The 20,383-nt window shown below is 36.7% G+C and overlaps 2 protein-coding genes and 1 pseudogene across 4 annotated transcripts; all 3 read right to left on the reverse strand.

Annotated features, from left to right (window-relative positions):
• LOC106331190 lies at positions 1-1,405 on the reverse strand (annotated as a pseudogene).
• Positions 1,406-2,988: 1,583 nt separating this feature from the next.
• On the reverse strand, positions 2,989-4,931 carry LOC106306674. Its single transcript, XM_013743383.1, has 7 exons — positions 4,772-4,931; positions 4,566-4,652; positions 4,242-4,469; positions 3,971-4,126; positions 3,731-3,781; positions 3,477-3,623; positions 2,989-3,366 (listed from the first exon to the last, which is right to left on the reverse strand). The coding sequence occupies exons 1-7, from the start codon at positions 4,925-4,927 to the stop codon at positions 2,989-2,991; spliced, it is 1,203 nt and encodes a 400-aa protein (XP_013598837.1). The 5' UTR covers positions 4,928-4,931.
• Positions 4,932-16,670: 11,739 nt separating this feature from the next.
• Positions 16,671-18,816, reverse strand: LOC106306715. 3 transcript variants are annotated; one of them, XM_013743442.1, is made up of 7 exons: positions 18,713-18,816; positions 18,254-18,369; positions 18,095-18,181; positions 17,763-18,011; positions 17,589-17,639; positions 17,270-17,416; positions 16,671-17,096 (listed from the first exon to the last, which is right to left on the reverse strand). In XM_013743442.1, the coding sequence occupies exons 4-7, from the start codon at positions 17,817-17,819 to the stop codon at positions 16,764-16,766; spliced, it is 588 nt and encodes a 195-aa protein (XP_013598896.1). In that variant the 5' UTR covers positions 17,820-18,011; positions 18,095-18,181; positions 18,254-18,369; positions 18,713-18,816; the 3' UTR covers positions 16,671-16,763. The 3 variants fall into 3 exon arrangements, with proteins under 3 accessions (XP_013598896.1, XP_013598912.1, XP_013598903.1); XM_013743458.1 differs by lacking the exon at positions 18,713-18,816 and having other exon boundaries at positions 17,270-17,412; positions 18,254-18,622; XM_013743449.1 differs by lacking the exons at positions 17,589-17,639; positions 18,713-18,816 and having other exon boundaries at positions 18,254-18,622.
• Positions 18,817-20,383: the final 1,567 nt, after the last annotated feature.

A 20,383-nucleotide genomic window follows, 5' to 3' on the forward strand; every position in this document is an offset into this window, starting at 1 on the left:
TTCCTTGTGATCAATTCTCATCTTGAGAACTTGCTCCACAATATCTTCTTTCTTCTTCTTCTTTTCTTCATAAGCTTGTAGTGATCCAAGAAGTTGCTCCATTGTCATAGTCTCCAAGTCTTTTGTCTCGTCAATCACGGAAACAATGTGTTCGAATTTTGAATCCAATGATCTAAGAACTTTCTCCATGATTCTCACATCATCTAACTTCTCACCATTTCTCTTTAGGTTATTAGTAACCGTCAAGACTCTTGAGAAGTAATCTGAGATGAGTTCTCCTTCCTTCATTTGTAACGCTTCAAATTCTCCTCTTAGAGTTTGAAGACATACCTTCTTAACTTGTTCCGCTCCCTTGTAAGATGTTTGAAGCTTCTCTCATGCTTCTTTGGATGTCCTTGCTCCAGCAACCTTCTCAAATGTATCTTAATCTAATCCTTGATAGATTAGACAAAGAGCCTTCTTGTCTCTCTTCCTTGAATCTCTCAAACCATCCTTTTGTGTTTGAGATATACCACCATCATTCTCCGGTTCATTGAAGTCTTTCTCGACTATTTCTCACACATCATGTGCTCCTAAAATAGCCATCATCCTAAGACTCCAATTGTCATAGTTGCTCTTAGTGAGCAATGAAACTTGGAAGGGAACACCATTGTTTGCCATCTTCAAAAGAAACTTATAGCTCTGATACCACTTTGTTGGAATGAAAAACTCTATAAAGATGGAGAAAGTGTTTAAGTGTTTGAAGAGAAAGAAGCTTTGTGAAGAAGAAAGATTTTATAACTTAGAAGAGAACTCTTATTACTTGAAAGTTTCTTACAAACTTGGATTATTTCTTGATGATACAAAATGAAAGGGGAGTGGAGGTATTTATAGCCTCCAAAATACAAAATATCTTACATATTTTAATCCTAAATCTAGAGAATTCTACCATAATATCTAAGATTTTTTTATTATAATTATCTAGATAATTCTATGAGAATATCTAGATTTTTATTCTAAGGAGGTGGAGAATAATTCTAGATATTTGACTAAGTTTGGACTAAAATGATTAGTAAATTATTAGCCCAAAATGTGATCCAAATCAAGTTTAACTTTCAACAAATTTACGCCCTCTTGCAGATATTGCAAGGGATCAGCTTTCCATGAGATGTTAATTGCTTATGATCCATTCAGGTAAATTTTTTGGCTTCAACTGCATATACGGCAATGCGTTTACAAAATCATTATCTACTAAAGAGCTTCATCTTTCATACAGAAGCTAGTTGCTTGTGAATATTGAAAAAAACTAAGAACTCTCCAGAAAGCAAGAACCTGAACAGAGTGATTTTTGAGGAGAAGATGATCAAAGGCTAGTTGTTTGTGAACATTGATACAATCAAACGTGACCGGATAAGTCACATATCATAGTTATTGTTATCTAACTGGTAGTTTTCTTTATTATGCTTGGCTTTATATCTTCTTTCCTTTTCCTAGATAGTTAAACCTCTTCTTTGTTTACTATATGTAGCCTTAGGACACATTTTAGAACACACAATCAATAAACTCTTTCTTTACCTATTACTTATCTCTCAAGCAAACCTTGCTAAGTTCATACAAGAGCTTCGCATAACGAACTCAGTCTTTCGAGGTGATCTTTCTATCCTTACGATCATCTTCTAGGTCTGTGTATATTCTTTCTTCGAATCCGCAAGTAGGATTTCTAGTTCGGGAATTTATCTATCGTGTTTCCTGTCTCATCAAATATATCACCTTGTTCTGTCTGTTGAAATAATTATGATTAGATGTGATTTATAATGTAATTATACTAAGACCAGTGCAGGCTATTGGGTCAACCTTGAAACTCTTGATTGCAGGTTTGTTGATAACTTTGAGTTGTCTTTCAAGTTCTTTCTTTTCTTCTTCCGATGGTATTGCTCGACGTTCCTCAGCTGATTCAATGACTAAAATAAGAGTGAATGTTAACAGAAGCAGTAACACAAAGTTGTTGAAGGAAGACATTGATTCCCCAAAAACTTTGAAAAAATTACATATATACAAACCCCTAAATTTATATAAAAAAAACAAATTTAGGCCCCTAAACTATAGAAATTCTTATTAAATCGTCTATAATCCCCAAAATAATAGGACCTGACAAAAAAAATCTCTTATATCTTTCTTCTGCGTGCAAACGAATATCTATATGATTGAGAGTTTGCTCTTCTCTCTAAAGTGCTTTCCTAAACAAAAAAGACTAAAAAATTAGTGTCACTTATAAATAGATATCTAAGTTAAATATATCTAAATATAAACACAAATTAAGTAAAATCAATAAAGTAGTAAAACAATGGAATAATTAAAAGCACATAACTGAGTAAAATCAGTAAAAGTAGTGAATGCAAGATTATGGAGTATTTATTGGTAAAAAATAATATAATCCATCTTGCAATCAACTAATATTTTTAAGAAATATTGCTCCTTAATATTTGTAAGATATAAATATAATTAAAAGAACAAAAGGCCTTTTTATAATGTAATATACGCTGGCGTAGCTTTCACTTTTCTATGGGAAAAAAATCAATGAAATTGGAGTGCATTAATGAAATTAATTGCTAATTTGCTACTAAAACCTCTGACACTTTAACTCTGCTTTTTAATATCTCATCTAAAGCTTGGGAAATTTTTTTATCTCTCTTAGATCTCACAAAAGAAGCTTTAAGATCAGAACAACCATTTTACTTTATTGTATTTTTGAACATATCTTACTTTCATTAGCTCAACTTTCTTGGATACAATAAAAGAGGTAATTTAATAATAAACATAAAATAACATATCAAAATAGATTAAGCTAGATATATCTTGTAAAAGAAATTAACAGTAAATTGGAGATAAAGTTTGAATGGGTTGATAAAGTTTTCACGACATAGTTAAATATCTATTTTATTTATTTCTTAAATTTTAAACTGAAAAACAGGAGATACTTAACCAGGAGAGATCTTAAACACAAGCTAGCTAGAATGTGCAACCTCCTGGTCCTCCATAGAAGATTGCGTCATACGGAACTTTACTATCTGATTTGGTTTCTGCTTTATAACAATTTGGGGTGGTTGAGAGTGGATTTACTGTAGAAATTGGTGGCTTTGATAGTTTGCCGTCAATTTCATCAGCCACTTCAATACCATTCACATAGGCTGCTTTCAAGTAACCTTCAATGGGGAAATGCCCACTTCCCATGTGTGGGCTCTTCTCTTTCACTGGACTGTATACTTCTCCTCCATATGATATCAAACTTGCTCCATGGACTAAACCGTCTTCTGTGAACAATGATTTTGGCCAGTATCCAACATTTTCATCAAACACCACCAACCACCAATCTCCTGTTTTACTATCCTGCTTAGACAAAGCATTGTTGCATATACAGCTGCTAATTTGGACCTTATATATTCATTAAAATTTACTAGAGAATTAAGCTTTCAAATGATTTAATATAAGGATGCTACCTGAAAGATGCTGATTTCTATTTCATATTGTTTGCCACCGTATGTAGAAACTTGGTTAAAAAGGTAGCCCAGCGGGATTTTGGTGCTCACTTGGACAAAACCAGGGCATAATGTATTGAAGCAACCTGTCTTGATAAATCCATCTGCCTGTTTACAAACAAAGAATAGACTGATATATTTTACGACAAGACATCATGAAAGTGGGAAAAGTCAAGATGTTCTTCATAAAAGACTTATATGTTTGGAGAACATACAGTCCAGTAGGTGAATAAGCGACTGTGGTTCTTGTTTAGCCATTGGTACACCTGAGGGACATAATAATAAATGTAAACTGATGAGTGCAATCAGGGAAAGCAACCGGAAATGCAACAAATCCTTGACTTACTGTCAATCCAGCTCCAACTTTTCACATTCGAACATTGATATAATAATTAATGTAATTTGATGAGTGCAATTTCATAAAAATGAAAGAAAAACACAAGATTCTGACTTACTATCCATCCAGCTCTAATGCTTTGAAAATGTTCATAATTGCCTGTGGCGACAAGCATACTCGCAGAACTGATCTGAGTGGGTGAAACTTCTGGTTCCCAAATGCTGAGGTTTGCCTTTCCTCCATAATTGTCATATTTGAACTCACCCACGGCAAACTAGTTTACAAAGAGAACAAATAAGAAGAACGAGTGATAAAGTTAAATGCTCATTGTAGGTGAGGATATGCTCTAAGTAAAGGAAAATATAATGAATTAGCATATGGTTAAATACATGATAACCAGTTAAGTCGATATTATTTCCCTTTGAATAAACATATCTTGAATATTTGGACCCCATGGATTTTAAACGGTGAGCTTGTATAACATCTTCATATGTTATCCTCTTAACAACCACTGTCCCAAGTGGACACCTTATCCCATCTTGTCCAAACGGAACAGAACCACCATTCTTTGAATTGTTGCTGTTGATGGCCCATTTAGATGTATTTGTAGGCCTCAACTGCACATCATAGTTTCAATCCATTCACATAATAATATAATTTCAGAATTTCTACTAGCTTCTTGTAGTAGCAAACTTCTTATATGCACGAAAAACCTGAACAGAGTGGGTCTTGAGCATAGGATGATCAAATGCTAGCTGTTTATTAATGTCGATGCAATCCAATATATCACCAAGTTCAGTCTGTCGAAATGCACAAAAATAATTATGATATGATCTGAAAGTAAAGTGATTATGGTCGCACAAACAAGCCAAATTTATGAACATAATATGAATATGGTTTTGGAAAGGCTATAACTTACCTGGAAGCTTTTGATTGCAGGTCTATTGACATAGTTGAGTAATCTTTCCAGCTCCCTTCCATTGTCTTCCACTAGTACTTTTCTGTGACTCTCGGCAACAATAATGAGAATTAGTACCGAAAAAGTCAGCATCTGTAACTTATCAAAGGAAACCATGGCTCTTATGACTGACTATCTTTACCAAAAGTTTAATGAAGCACAACAATTATATACGGTATCAATAATTTCGAGACCATTGATACCTACGAGGCACCTATATACAATGGTTGACAAATGTCTCTTCCTAAATCCCTTTATGAGGATTCTTAAATGAGTCATTAAAGAGCAAACTTTAAGATACTTTTTTTTATAAATTAATAAATTCACAAACTGTAAGAAAGTAGTCACGCTTTCTTTCAATTTATAACTTGTTTTGGTAAATATTAATTTATCTTTACTATAATTAAATAAAATAGTATCTAGAATAAATTATGTTTCAATTTTACTTTAAATATTTTTAAATAAATATTATTTAACTAATATTTTGCATTGAATTTTAACACGATTTATATTTAAAAAAAAAGAAATCCAAAATAATGTGTAAATTAAAACAAAGAAATTAATTAACAAAGATGGAAGCAATTCCGGTCAACTAAATAGTCTATAACTCGTATATAATTTATAAAAATATTTTTTATCTTTCTTTATTTTTTTTAAGATAATATTAATGTTAAATAATGAATCCAATTGCAAAAATGATATGCACAAATTGAAAGAAATCATTAATAGTTTTGCCTATCATTGTTAATTTTTATAGCATATTAAACTCTGCAAATTGAGGATACGGAAAATAGAAATGGAAATCCACAAAAGATTTATGTATATCAGAGATTAAAGATATTTTATTCATAAATCAAAGATTTACAAGATGTGAAAGAGTCTGATACAAAATATATAAGCTTGAATTTGGAAGATATCAATTGGTGATGTATTGATGGAGCTGGGAAAAAAACATAATATTTTACAAAACTAGGATGGTTTTGTAGTAAAGAGAGATCTACAAAAAGTATGATTGGAGCCATGAATATTCGAAAGAGTCTATTATCTTTAGGATTTTTAACATAAAAACCCCTCAAGTATGTTTCATTTGGGTAAAACCCCTCAATTAAGAATGTGACATAGAAACCCCCAAAGTCAGTTTTTTTTAAGGAATCAACCCCTCCGTCTACCTGACGTTAAAAGTTGTAGTTTGTCGTTAAATCAGAAACGCATTGGTTCATTGAATTACCAAAAATGTCACAGCTTTCATATCTCTTTTTTATCTATTTCCAGAATTCCCAAATCTTTAGGGTTCTTGTAAATTTTCTCCATTCTTCCCCGTCCAGGGAAGTAAACAAAACTATTTTGTTTTCTATTTAGATTCTTATGTTATCAACTTGTACGTGATTTGCTATTTCTTAGAGAAGAAAATTGATGGAGCTGAAGAAAGACTTTGATATGAAGAAAGACATTGCAGAGATTATTAGTGTCTTGGAGAGTATTAGAGCTAAGTTTTAGAAGTGTTGTTAGTTTCTTTTGGTCAAATTGTTATTCTTAGTTGTTGGTGGTGTATGATTCGTACCTTGTTTATGTCTTATGCTCAAGTTGTTTGTGTCATCTGGCCAAGTTGTTGTCGTAGAGATGTTGTTGGTCTCGGTTAAAGGTCATCAGACTCATCTTTTACTATTTACATTTTGTCATATATGATCCACAATCAAGTCACTAAATTATTAGAATATACACAAACATGAAAATTTCATCATAAATATAGACTTATAAAAAGACAAAACACACGAACATGAAAATTTCGCACAGACTCATCTTTCACCCTTTTTCCTTTTTCTTCGGTTTGCCACGATTCCTTCACTGTCCCTTTTCAATTTCCGCACAGAACACACGAACATATAAAAATAGTCTATAAGCTTTTGTCGAATTCGCCTCTCTCACATCTCACAATTAAAACTCGGAAATCTCAGAATTTGAGAAACTAGGGTTCGTCATCTCCGTCTTGATAGTATAAGTCGTAAGCTTAAACTAATCTTAAACTACGTGTTGTTCTAAGCTAATGTCGTGTACTCGTGTTGTTTAATTAAAATATCACTAGATCTTGATCCGCGCAACCGCGCGGATTTTTTTTTCATTTATTTTTATATAAATATTTTGTTTTCAATTCTAAATTGGTATATATTATAATATATATGTGTCTATCAATTTTTAAAACATAATAAGTTTACGGTATATTTTTCATTGAATTGATTGTTTCAAACTTTCACATGTATTTGTATCCTCTTCTATATATATATTTTCGGATTATTATTTCACTATTAAAATCGTAACTATATATATAAAGATTAGTAAAATATTGTCTTATTGTCATATTCAAAGATATTGTAACATTTCATAAATTTAGAATTTTTTTAAAAAATTAAACTTTTCGCTTCATAGATTTATATTATCGAGTAAATAATTAAAAATTTACTCTTTTTTAATTTTTAAAATAAACTATATAGTTTAAAATTTGTTTTCATTGGTTTAAATGTAGTAAAGATTAATCATTGTTAGATAATATGATTTTTGTTATTTAAAAAAAATCTTTATAATTTTAAAAGTTAACATTCGACAAATATTTAATATATGGAGGTATAGTATTACAACATTAAATTATATCTATTTAATTTATACTATATATAAATTCAATGGATCATCTATTGTTTAAATCCAATTATAGCCTAATAAAAAATTTTGGTAGGCCCAAAATTTAAATGATAAGATTAGAGATTAAATGTAACATAACTTTATAGGAATAGATCCAATTTAAAAAAAAAATCACACATGAATCAAGGTTGTGACTTCTGTTTTAATATATAAGATGTACTAGTTTACAAGATAATCAAAACACATCGTATTGCTTAAACGGTTGAATTAACGGAGGGGCTCTTTCGTTGAGATACATAACGTTAAGGGTTAATATATTAAATCATTAATTGAGGGGTTTCTACCCAAATGAAACATACTTGAGGGGTTTTTACATTAAAAACCCTTATCTATAAATACAAAATGTGAAGCTTTGATTTGGGGGATGAAGTGCACGAAGATTCTAGATACTAAATAGGTAGTATTTATAACTGAATACTACTTCTTTATTCTCAATTGGTAAAAATAATGTCTGCACTGACAGAATGATCGGCCTTCACTATACATATTGAAGAATTTTTACGCTATAAAGATTTTTTCCCAAATTTTGACATTTATCATACCCAAAGACGAAAAATATAATGGCTGATAAATTTGTACGAGGTATTTGAAATATGTTTTATGATATGATTTATGTTGATTCAGTTCCACGGAACTAGTTTATAGATTTGGAATCTTCTTAAGAGTAGTATACCTTTTGTTAGAAAAAAACAATCGAAATGAAAAAAAAATACACGTCCATACGTTTAACATTTATAAAAAAGCTTTGATATCTTTCGTTCTTTACTATTGATGATAAAGCTAAAATCAATATAATTTAGAAGCCGTTACGCTTGGAGGATGTATGTTCTACTTGAATCAACAAAGGGAAAGTACTATATGGCATTGTATAGGTGGGGTTTTGAAAGAACAAAATCCTTTACCACCAGGGGCGGATCTACGGCCGTGGTAGACGTGCCCCATACTATGTTAAGCTTCCTATAGATCGTGCTCCATGTAATCTGTTTTTACGGTAATGCATGGTTTTGATGTTCTCTGCACCTTCTTTTTTTCATTTTAACTTTTTCGTTTTCTTTTTATTTTCCATGTCTATCTATTGCTCAAAATATCTAATTTCCTTTTCTACTCCTTTGTAAAGTAGTTGTGTGTTTAATTTTCTTTATGACCGATTGTAAGCTGTATTTTATTCGTCTGTATTTTTTTGTATCCAATTATTGTTTAGATTTTTCTATAAAGGCCACAAGAAATAGAAATCCTTGAATGAGCATAAAAATCAAAATAATAATTAAAAACATTGGAATCCTGGAATGACCCTCATACTTTAACAATATTACCGGTAGATTAACAAATAATTTTTGAAAATAAAAATCAATAATACTTAAGTTTGAAAGCTACTTTTTTGTGCGCTAACAAAACAATATTGTTCCATAATCACATTCTAAAATATATTACATCCGTTTCATAATAGATGATCTTTAATTAAGAAATTTTTTGGTGATTCAAATATATGATGATTTCATATTTTAATATAATTTTTAACTTTGTACAAAACTTTTTCACCAATAATATTTTCTAGTTTATTTTGTAATTGATTAAATAATTTTTAATTTATATTTTAAGATACTTTTTAGGTTAAAATCAAAATTTTAATAATTGTGCATTAACCTGAACTTCATATATTTTGAAACAAAAGAAGTAGTAGTAAGCTATTAGTTTTTTTTTTTGACATCGAAAGCTCCATATTTTATTAAGAAACTACCAAGAGGTTAGCCTCATGAGCCATCCAACTCGGGAGTTGAGTGTTTACATGGGAAAAATAAAGACCTCGAGACCTAGCTCCTTTTGCAAGGTGGTCGGCTCGGAAGTTCAAAGAACGGGAGATAAAAGATATGGAGCAAAATGTTTACATAGAACTAATAAGGTGAAACTCATCGAATTCAGCCAGTAAGGATGGCCATTTGTCTTCGTCGTCTTCTTCCAGGATGTTGACTAGCTGGAGGCAGTCTGTCCTGAAGTTCATAGTGCTATGGTCCAACTAAATGGAGGATTTCATGGCCCACAGTAGAGTTTGGAACTCAGCATGTAGGGGGTTAAGACTCAGTTACTAGCAAATGAACCGTAAGTCGTCGCCCCATCCTCAGTCGTTAGAACCATTCCCCCACCAAAAAGTTGTCATCCTTGTGCCAGGATGCGTCGATCAAGCATTGGGGGCTGGGGTCTTGAGGTGGAGGGGTAAGGGGAGTGTCGTCGCCTGTCTCTTCTTGGGATTGGTCGATGATCTGGGCTATGTGCCAACTCTCTGCCTCTGCGCGGGCTATTTATATGGTCTCTAACGGTGAGATATCTTTGCCGTTAAAAGCTTTGTCGTTGCGAGCTTTCCATATGTACCAAATGACCCACAGAACAGTTGCACTGATATTTTCCGGGATTGCAAGTTCCTTTGCGCGCCATAATACGTGATCCAGATTACAAAAGATCGAGTTGCTCGGGAATAACCCCGGAGAGTGCGGCAAGTCTGCCAGAGCCCAGGCTTGGACTGATGGCGGGCATTCGAAGAGTAGGTGGTTCCGGGTTTCTTCTTTCGTTCTGCATCTCGGGCAGGATCGATCAGTTCAGCAATGGCGATCGGAGAGCGAGCTACAAACCGGAAGGCAGTTGGAGATCGCTTGCCAGATGAAGTGTTGTATCTTCTTGTAAGTCTTGAGCTTCCAGACTTTGGCTTGGAGAGTTGTTATACAAGGTTCAAGGACCTGATCATTCTCCGAGCGCTCCTCTGTCTCCATGGCCAAGGTATACCCAGATTTGACCGAGTACACACCAGATTTGGTGAGGTTCCAACAATAGTCAATGCCTCGGGGGAATCGATTCGGCTGGAGACTTTGTATATACGGAATGTCCTCAGGGACTACTAGTTCGCGTAGGAGCTCGTGTTTCCATTGGTGCGAATGAGGGTCTATCAAGTCACTAACCCGTAGCGAGGGGTTGAAAGAAGGGCCACATGGTATGGGTGGGCATGCTGGTGACGTTGGGACCCATGGGTCGGACCAAACCAAGGTCGTTTGCCCAGCTCCGCGCTTTCCGCAGGCCGGCTTTCAGGAGGGGTTGAGCAGCCATGAGGCTACGCCACACGTATGAAGGATTGCTCGCCTTGTTGACCTCTATCGGGTTTGATAGTCTATAATAGCGCCATTTTAGTACGCGAGCTAGGAGAGAGTTCGGGTATTGTATGAGCCTCCAGAGTTGCTTCGCAAGTAATGCGAGATTAAAGTTTTTAAAATCTCGGAAGCCTAAGCCTCCCTTATCTTTTGGGGAACATTTTTTTTTCCAGGCAATCCAATGAAGCCCACGATTATTATCTTTTGTGCTCCACCAGAAGCGAGAAATGGCACTTGTGAGCTTACGAATGATATCCTGTGGGAGAAGGAAGCATGACATAACGTAGGTCAGGAGGGCTTGGGCTACTGATTTTATTAAGACCTCTTTACCACCTTTAGAAAGCAATTTCGCAGACCAGGAGTTTATAGTATTCATTAGACGTTCTTGAATGAACGCGAAAGCCTGTTTCTTGCTTCCACATATGTTTTTCCGGTAGTCCTAGGTAGACGTCCATGCGACCTTCTTTTGAAATTCCTAGTGCTCGCTTTATCTCAGCTTTTAGGTCAGGAGGAACTTTGTTACAAAAAAAATAATGGAAGATTTATCTACATTTAGTTGCTGTCCTGAAGAGCAACCATATGTATGTATAATCTTCATAAGCTCCGTACATTGCGGGATTTCTGCTTTACAGAAGAAAAGGCTATCATCTGCGAACAGAAGGTGAGAGATTGGTGGACTACCTCTCGCGATCTTCAGGCCCGTGATTCTTCCTTCCCTTTCCGCTCCTTGAATCTGGGAAATAAGAGCTTCTGTGAGGATGATGAAAAGGAAAGGGGAGAGCGGGTCGCCTTGTCGAATGCCTCTTGAGGGGTGGATGCTGCCTTTGGGTTTTCCGTTTCGTAGTACCTGGTAAGACACCGAGGAGATACATAATTTTATCCATGATACCCATTTAGGCAAGAAACCCAGCTTGAGTAGGAGTGCTTCAAGAAAAGACCATTCAACTATGTCGAAAGCTTTGCTCATATCCGTTTTGATTGCAACAAATTTAGCTTTACAGCTCGGGTTTTGTTCTCAGGGCATGAAAGACTTCGTGTGCTACCAGAATGTTGTCTGTAATAGACCGCCTAGCCACAAAGGCTGATTGAGTTTCCAAATTAGGCTGGACAGACAACGCTTGAGGCGTTTACTAAGGATTTTGGAGATGATCTTATAGCTTACATTGCATAGACTGATTGGTCGGAATTGTGATATTTCACTAGAACGATTGGTCTTTGGGATGAGGCATATGTTTGTCTGGTTCAAACGGGGATCTAAAACGTTGTGCTGGAAGAAGTATTTCACCGTTTCACACATCACCTCTGCTGTGATACCCCAGTACTTCTGAAAAAAGAGGCATGTCATTCCATCAGGGCCAGGTGCTTTGTCTGGATTAATGTCATACACAGCTTTGCGGATCTCATCATCTGATGGAGGTTTAGTCAGAGCTTCGTTCATGGCCGGGGTAACCTTCTCTGTAATGTATCTTAGGGATTCAGAAAAATCAGAGGGTTCCGACGAGGTGAAAAGGGTTTGGAAGTATCATGTCGCTACCTCCTCGATATCTTCTTTCGTAGGAGTTTTGTCACCCGGTTTCTGGCTCTTCGCTGCTTTGTGGTAACATGGAAGAACTTAGTATTCTGATCTCCTTCTCTGAGCCAGTTAGCTCGACTTTTTTGCTTCCAATAGAGCTCCTCGTCTCTAAAGGCGCTACAGAGGTTCCACTTTAAGGTTAAGATAGCTTCCTACGAGAAATTATCATCTACTTGCGCTTGTTCGAGTTGGTCCTTGATTTCCTCTATTTTTTGCTTTGCGTTTGATAGGTTGGCGCGCTTCCAGCGAGAAATAAATTTACGGCAGTGGACTATTCGTGCGTGAAGGTCCTCCTTGCTAAAGAGAGATGGGTCATTCCAACCTTGGAGAATAGAATCGCGAAAGCCATTTTTACCTAGTCATCTCTTATCAAATTTAAAAGCTCTCTTGCCCTGCTTCTTTGTGGATAGAAATCGGGTGACGATGGGACGATGATCACTTCCCCAAAGGCGGAGATACTCCACATTCGAGTGGGAAAAATTGTGATGCCAGTCTTCATTGCCTACTGCTCTATCTAATCTACACTGGACTTTTCCAGAAGCTCTATTGCCAACCCAAGAGAGAGGGTTTCCTTTGTAGGGGAAGTCTATCATCCCGCAGTTTGCTAGCATGTTTTTAAAAGGAAGGAAAGAGGAGTCTGGACGTTTTCTGCCTCCTTTTTTTTCTAAGTTGCTGGTAATTTCGTTAAAATCACCCAGCATCAGCCATGGTCCCTGCCTTGTCGTGCTCATACGAGTAAGGCGTTCCCATACATTTTCTCGGTACTCAACGACCGGATCACCATATATAAAAGTAATATAGACCTTGTGCCCTTCTATGGTGGCTTCAATATCGATCATGCGATTATTGGAGTAAAGAACCGTAACATCAAAAGAATCCAAATAAAAAAGTGCTAGTCCACCGCTTCTGCCCTCGGGTTCCACGGTGAACAATTTATTATAACCAAGCTCAAATTAAAAATCCTGAAGAAAAGAGTAATTGTTTTTTTTGTTTCAGAAAGAAAAAGAAAAGAAGGAAGAAAACAATGATGCAGTTCCCGGAGATGTTGTTTTGTCAGATATGCTCCGACACCCTGACAGTTCCATGCTATTGCAGTCATATCTTCTTACTGGGTGGTTTCTAGGACACCACCGAACCTGAAAGGGACACAGATTTTTTGCGTGAAGCAGAAGGAAACACCTCAAAGCGAGGGACCATAGTCGAAGAGGGCGTCTGTTTCTTACCCGGTGATGTCTTCTTCTTTGGGGAAGCACGGTTACTGAGCACCTGAAGTTTCTTTGAAGCTTGCGCTCCTTTTATATCAGGGGAGCGGGGGATCTTCTTCTTCAAAAGACCTTTTGGGACGTAAGCTCCGGGCGACTTCTTTTGGGTTGAGCCGATCTCTTGTACATAGCATTGGCTGGAGAGAGTTGAGTTATAGCCTCAATTTTTTCTGCATCAAGATCAGGAGAATCTCCAAGAAGATCATCATTATCAGCATCAAACATATTTTCATCCCTCATAGATTTTTCAGAAATCTCTAAGCGTTCGGTTTCAAGGACTAAGTTATCTACCTCCGCCAACTCAAGATCAGTTATGGGGGCGTCTATATCCTGATCTAAACCAATTTCTAGTTCTAGGAATTTTTCTCCTTGTTCCGTAGGAGGGGGATCATACCTTTGAGCTTGACTTGTTGAGTGAGGCGTCCCCGAGTGTCTCTCCGAGATGATCAGGTTGTTGCTTTGTTTCTCGGGGATCGTGAAGGGTGTATCTTTAGCTTGGGACGTGGGCGTGTCTGTGGCTATAGACTTTCCTTTAAGGCGTCGGATCCTTTCCTCCTCTGGAACTATGTTTGCAGCTTCCCTATTGTGTGTTGCGATAATTTCACCTGACTCCAGGGATGCACGGTTGTCGGAGATTGTTTTTTGAGAGTCCATAGTGGCACGGGACCTTTCCATGCGATCATGCTCAAGTTGACGGGTCGTGCCATTGACATTGGATTTGCTCCTGGAATTTTCGAAGTTGTGTCTTGGCCGCCATTCCAATGAAGGCTTTTTGAGTGGGCGGTGATCTTCCTTGCGGGACAAGCTTCGGGGGAGATGGTTACTGTTGCGTCCTCCTCGATGGGTGTCCTCCCTCCTGGATGGGATCTCTAGGTGACTCCACACTTCCCTACCATGGTGTAGATGACGGTTGTCTTGTCTGCTTGAGCTTTTACGATCATAAGTATGATCGGCAGTCTCTCGTGTCTCCCAAGTTGAGAAGGATGAGGGCGTGCTCTTCCTTCTTTTTTCATCTCGGTAGAGTTCGTTGCTTCGAGAGGTTGCCGCAGAACTTTGGTATCTCCCAATCAGAGGGGATCGAAGTCTTTTCAGTTGGTTTCTAGAGTTTAGACCTTGAGAGCCCTGGATCGGTAGCCTAGTTTGATCATTGGAAGCATTATTTTCCAGGTGTTGCTTCCTCTTATATTCCTGTTCCTCCGGTGTTAATTGGGGGCAAGTGTTTTCATCGTGGGAGATGAGGTTGCAAGTGAAACAGTAGCGATGAAGACCTTCATAGGTAAGTGTTACTTTCTCTATATCTCCATTTGGGAAGCCAACCCTACGTTCAAACTGCAAAGGCTTATCAACATCGATAGAGACTTGAATGCGGGCTTTCTTTTCATCAACGAGGAGCTTTTTTCCAAGTGCATTGGCAATCTCCGTGAAGGTCTTGTCGTTCCAGAAATGAACTGGGATTCCAGTTACATTTATCCAGAAAGGTATTGTGTTTAGGAAAGTTTCAGACGTGAAAGGTTCCCAACGCTCCAGCGCGAAACTCTATTGATTGAAGTGGCAGGGTCGCTTGTTTAGGACGGTCTGGAGGTCCGCTTCGTTGTCAAAATCGAACTGGAAGCGGCCGTTTCCAAGGTTGAGACCTCGGACTCTCCCTTCTACGTTCCAGATCCGGGATCGGGGGAGGAGGTTGATCAGAGCGTCGATACTACGTCCACGGGTATGGAACACTTGCCCAATAAGAGTGAGGTGGAAGCATTTCTTGGCGTCAGTGATATCACATTCCGGAATACGAATGATATCGTCTTCGGAGTTTAAAGCACGACGATCTCCATTGGTGGAACCTCCCTTGCGAATCATTAGCGAGGATTGACTCATAGTGAGAGATGACTCGTAAAGAACTTAGCAAAAGCTAGAAAGGTAGATCGAGATCTATAAGATATGGAGAACTGCGGTGAGGATCTGACGAGGGTATGGTGGTGCTTTTATGGTGCGAGTTCCTCTAGGGTTTCTGTGGGGTCGGTTTTCGAAGAGGTTGCCTAAAAACGGGAAGTCAATATCGTGAGAATCGTGGGAATATTGCGTTCCTTGGCAAGAAAGCCAGAGATTGGTCGGTTGCGAGATCCGCCGGAGGGAAAAGAAAAAGGACGTGGGGCACAAGGAGTGTTGAGTAGTCTCCCTTGTGCACCAGGGTAGAGAGAGAGGCTTCAGAGATGTGGTGAGGGTTCGCCGGAGTTGGAGGAAAACCAGATCTCAAAGTCGCCTATTTCGTCGCCAACCCTAGCGGCGCTCATTTTTTTAATTCTTCTGTAAGCTATTAATTTAGATATTTCGTTATGATAAAAAAAATTATTTGTGCCAAATACCAATATTTTTTCTGGATCCGCCCCTGCATACCACAGGATTAGAAGATAATATGGGCAATAAATACCTGACGAAAGTCCACTGTCCACGAGTCAGCTCATTCCGATGGTGGACAAAAACGTTCGTAGTAGGCTGTCTTCCATCCGCGCCCGAGCGCCCACGGGAGGTTTAATTCAATGGTTTGCAACGAAATAGTTTCTGAAAGCTTTTTTCTGGGTTTATAAAAGTTTCTCAAAATATAAAACAACTTTTTTGTTTGAATTAATTTAACATTCTTTCAAGAAAATAAATAAATAAATAAATACATGACGAAGCTTATCACTTTTACATCAAAATATGAAGTTTTTTTGGACTAAGAAATGCACAAAGACTATATTTATGAAGGTTTGTTCTCAATCGATGAAAACGATGGCGACACTATTTTTTAGTGTGGACGAAATTCAATGACATAATTTTCTCAAATTTCGATGATGTAAACAATTGTTTCATAATTTCACGATCATAAATATGCCAAAAGCACAAAATATAATAACAAACAAGTTTGCATGCGGATGTGGTGCACGAAGTACTTCTCTTCATTTGTTATATATTGATTTCATATTTCCGGTTTGGTTATCCGAATAACTTCGTTATTGCTGTAAAAAGAAAACGTTACGCGTAGAATTCAATTATCTTGTTTGGACTTCACAATATTTTACAAGTTAGCATCCACTGATCCACCCGACTGAAATTCTGGCGAGTGGTCCTATAGGACATCTATAATCGGAGTGCATAAAAAAAACATTCTTATTCTAATTTTGATATTAATTGAATTACTCCAATTAAACATACACCAAAACATTCTTGTATCTCTGTTAAATCTCATAAAAATGTTCTAACTTCAGAATATCAACTTTATTTTTGTAACTCAAACTGAAAAACAGTAGATACATATCTTAAACACATTTTCCTGGCCCTCCAAAGAAGATAGCGTTGTACCAAAAATTCGGAGTGCTTGAGAATAGCGTTACAGGAAAAAGGGGCTTCGTAGCTACGCTTCCTTCGACCACTTCAAAATTAGTCACATAGGCTGCCTTCAAGTAACCTTCACTCGGAAAATGCGCACTTCCCATGCTTGGGCTTTTCTCCTTCACTGGACTGTATACTTCTCCTCCATACGCTACCAAACTAGCTCCATGACCTAAGCCTGCTTTTGTGAACAATGAGTTTGGCCAGTATCCAACATTTTCGTCGTACACCACTAACCACCAATCTCCTGTGTTGCCATCCTGTTTACACATGCACTGTTACATATGCAGCTGAAAATTTGGACCGAACATATTCATTCAAATGACTAGTAAACACAATGAACATTCTTATTAACATAGAGTTAGAGCGTCAAGTTCTTGTAGATTCGGCTCATTTCGTGAGACTTCTACTTATTTAAGGAAGTTGGTGCTACCTTATAGATTCTGATCCCTACTTCATATTGTGGGCCATCATAAACCGAAACTGGTCCAAAAAGGATGCCGAATGGGATTCTGGCGCTCACTTGTACAAAGCCAGGACATAAGATATTGTAGCAACCTGTCTTGATAAAGCCATCTGCCTGTTTTGAATCAAATAATACAAGACATAGCATGAGAAATTGAGAATGGAAGAAACTCAATATGATAAATTCATAAAGCTATTAGAGTTTACTGCAAATGAACTTATATAAGTGATTTATTGAGTATGGAAGAAAACTCTATATGTTATTCATGAAGTTTTTGAGAACATACAGTCCAATAGGTGTACAAGCGACTGTGATTCTGGTTCAACCATTGGTACACCTGATGGACAATTTGAAATGTGGGTTTCGTTATATATTTTCTACTTTTTCATCATTGATATAAGATTTAATGTAAATTGATGAGTGCAATATCAGCAAAGTAATACACAAGATCTAGGCTTACTATCCATCCAGCTCTAATGCTTTGAAACTGTTCTGTAGAGCCTTGGGCGATAAGCATACTTGCAGAACTGAATTGAGTGGGAGAAACTTCTGGTTCCCAAATGCTAAAGTTTACCTTTGCTCCAAAAACTTGATGTCTGTACTCAGCCACCGCAAACTAGAATACAAAGAGAACAAATAAAAACAGAACTTACCTGGAAGCTCTTGATTGCAAGTTTATATTCCATTTAGGTATTGTTGTAGGCATTAACTGCACATAATAATTCAATCCCTTCAGAAACTTAGATTTTTTTTAGGAATATCCACGAGCGTACTTCTTATATAGACTAAGACCTGAATAGTATGGTTCTTGAGCAGAGGATGGTCAAAAGCTAGCTGCTTATTAATGTCAATGCAATCCAATATATCACCATGTTCAGTCTGTCGAAATGCAAAGCAATGAACTTGATTCTGGTCGCAAAAACATGATATCATATTTGTAGCAAAACTTACCTGGAAGCTCTTGATTGCAAGTTTATTGATAGAGGTGAGTGATCTCACCAGCTCCTTTTCATCCTTTTCCAGTGATAATGTTCTGTCGCTCTTGGCAACTGTAATGAGACCTAATGCTGAAAAAGTCGGCAAAATAAGCTTCTTAGGGGAAATCATGGCAACTAGACAAACACAAATGAAGGAAATCAACTATATATATATGGTGCCACATCACTCAGAGACATTTTGTTAATACCAACAAAATGACAAATGGCTCTCATGGATAATCAAGGATCTTTAACTATTTTCTCAAAAGATGAATGAAACGTAGAAACTATATATGGTGTCACGCTAATAAAAAAATTAAAAATTAAAAAGAAAATCTGAAACCATTAATAGAATCAGAAAACACCTAAAAAAATTAATAAATAAATGAAAATAAAATAAAATATATCCAAACTATTGAAACCAACAAAGAACCTATTGACTGGCATGGCTCTTTTATGTGGATTCTAATGAGCAGGGGCGTATGTAGGATTTTTTTTTTAATATGAAGGCAAATCATGTATAAATACAAACATAAGGCTAAGATATGAAGTTTGATAGGAAAAAATAGCTAAATTATGGGTTGAGTTATAAAGAATTTAGAAAATTTGTGGGGGCAAGTGTCACCTCCTTAACACAAGTAGATTCGCCACTGTTAATGAGAGTCATAAATGTGCGAAGACGTAACTGGCCAGGGAACATTCATTTTGAAACTTTTTTTCTTTATCTCAAAATGTAAGTGGTATATTAATGGCCAGAGTATCTATCCATCTATCTATTACAATAAAGTAGCATTTTGTGACTTCTCCTTGAGCCACCTCAGCAAATGGTGTTTTAAAAATGGACACGTGTCATCTCATTTCTGTTCAACAATTTTTCTTCTTTCTCTCTGTTTCGGCTCATATTATTTGTTTGTTTGTTGGGCTAATTCAGAAAATATTCATATCTGGTCCATTTTTAATATTCTTCTAACCCTACCAATCTTCTCTCGCCGTATGTGACCTTTCGTCAATCATCTTCTGTTTTGAAAACTCCGGCATTCTCTTCCCCATTAACTACATCAGTAATAATAGAATTCAACACAGTTACAACTAACAGATGAAACTCTCTTCATATTCTCCTGCTTATCTCCCTTTCACGAAGGCCCGTTCATCACTCCTAATCATACCAAAATCACATCACTATTTCTGATGTTAGGAGTTTTCAACGCTCCTAAGACAAATGTTGTAGTATAGTGATTGTCGAACCAGTTCTGAGGGATATCAAAGCACTGAGAATGCAAGTACTCACTTAATCTAAGTGCAACCAATGATTTAAATGAGTTTTAAGCTATGACTAAAACTAGAAAGCAATAACAGAATGATACTTTCTTGACTAAGGGAAAAGAGAACTCATGGGCATAGGGATTAGACCTTGGGTGATCAAGTATCGAACTAAGGATGGCAAATGATCAATCAAACTATCAACCTTAAGCCTAGACACAATTCTAAGCAAGCTCTATGTCTAGATGAATGCTCATTTGCTAACATATCTCAAACATCAAATGTCTTTGGTTGAATAATATGAAAGCAATCATTACTAACAAGTCTATTAGCTATCTTAGCACCTTTAACAACAAATGTCTTTGGCAAAGTATACTAAAAGCCTAGGAGAGTTGTCTCAGGCATTTCATCAAACACCTTTCGGGTGAGAAATGCCTATTGATCAACTTTTGAGTGGCCAACTCAGAAGATGCATTAAGAATACTCTACTAGCAAGGAACAAGAATGATCTACACTAAAACATCCTAGAACTAACCTAATCACCCTTAATCTCCCTAACCCATGAATTCAAAAGGTGATTACTCACTAATCTCCATGATTCCTCTTAAACCCATATTGGATTTCAGATTAATCATGTAAAGAAATAGATAAGAAATCAACAAGAACACAAGAACATAACAATCAAAAATCCAAGAGATGAACTTCTCAAGAGAATTTTTGTGGTTTTTCTTAAGAACAAAAGATCATCAGCCTCTGGTGGCTACCCAAGATGTTTAAAACGTAGGTTTTTGAAAAGTGAAAACGTGCATAATGAAATGACCAAAAGGCCCTTGAGAAAACATGA

Source organism: Brassica oleracea, chromosome C1, assembly GCF_000695525.1.
Source record: "Brassica oleracea var. oleracea cultivar TO1000 chromosome C1, BOL, whole genome shotgun sequence".
NCBI lineage: Eukaryota > Viridiplantae > Streptophyta > Magnoliopsida > Brassicales > Brassicaceae > Brassica > Brassica oleracea.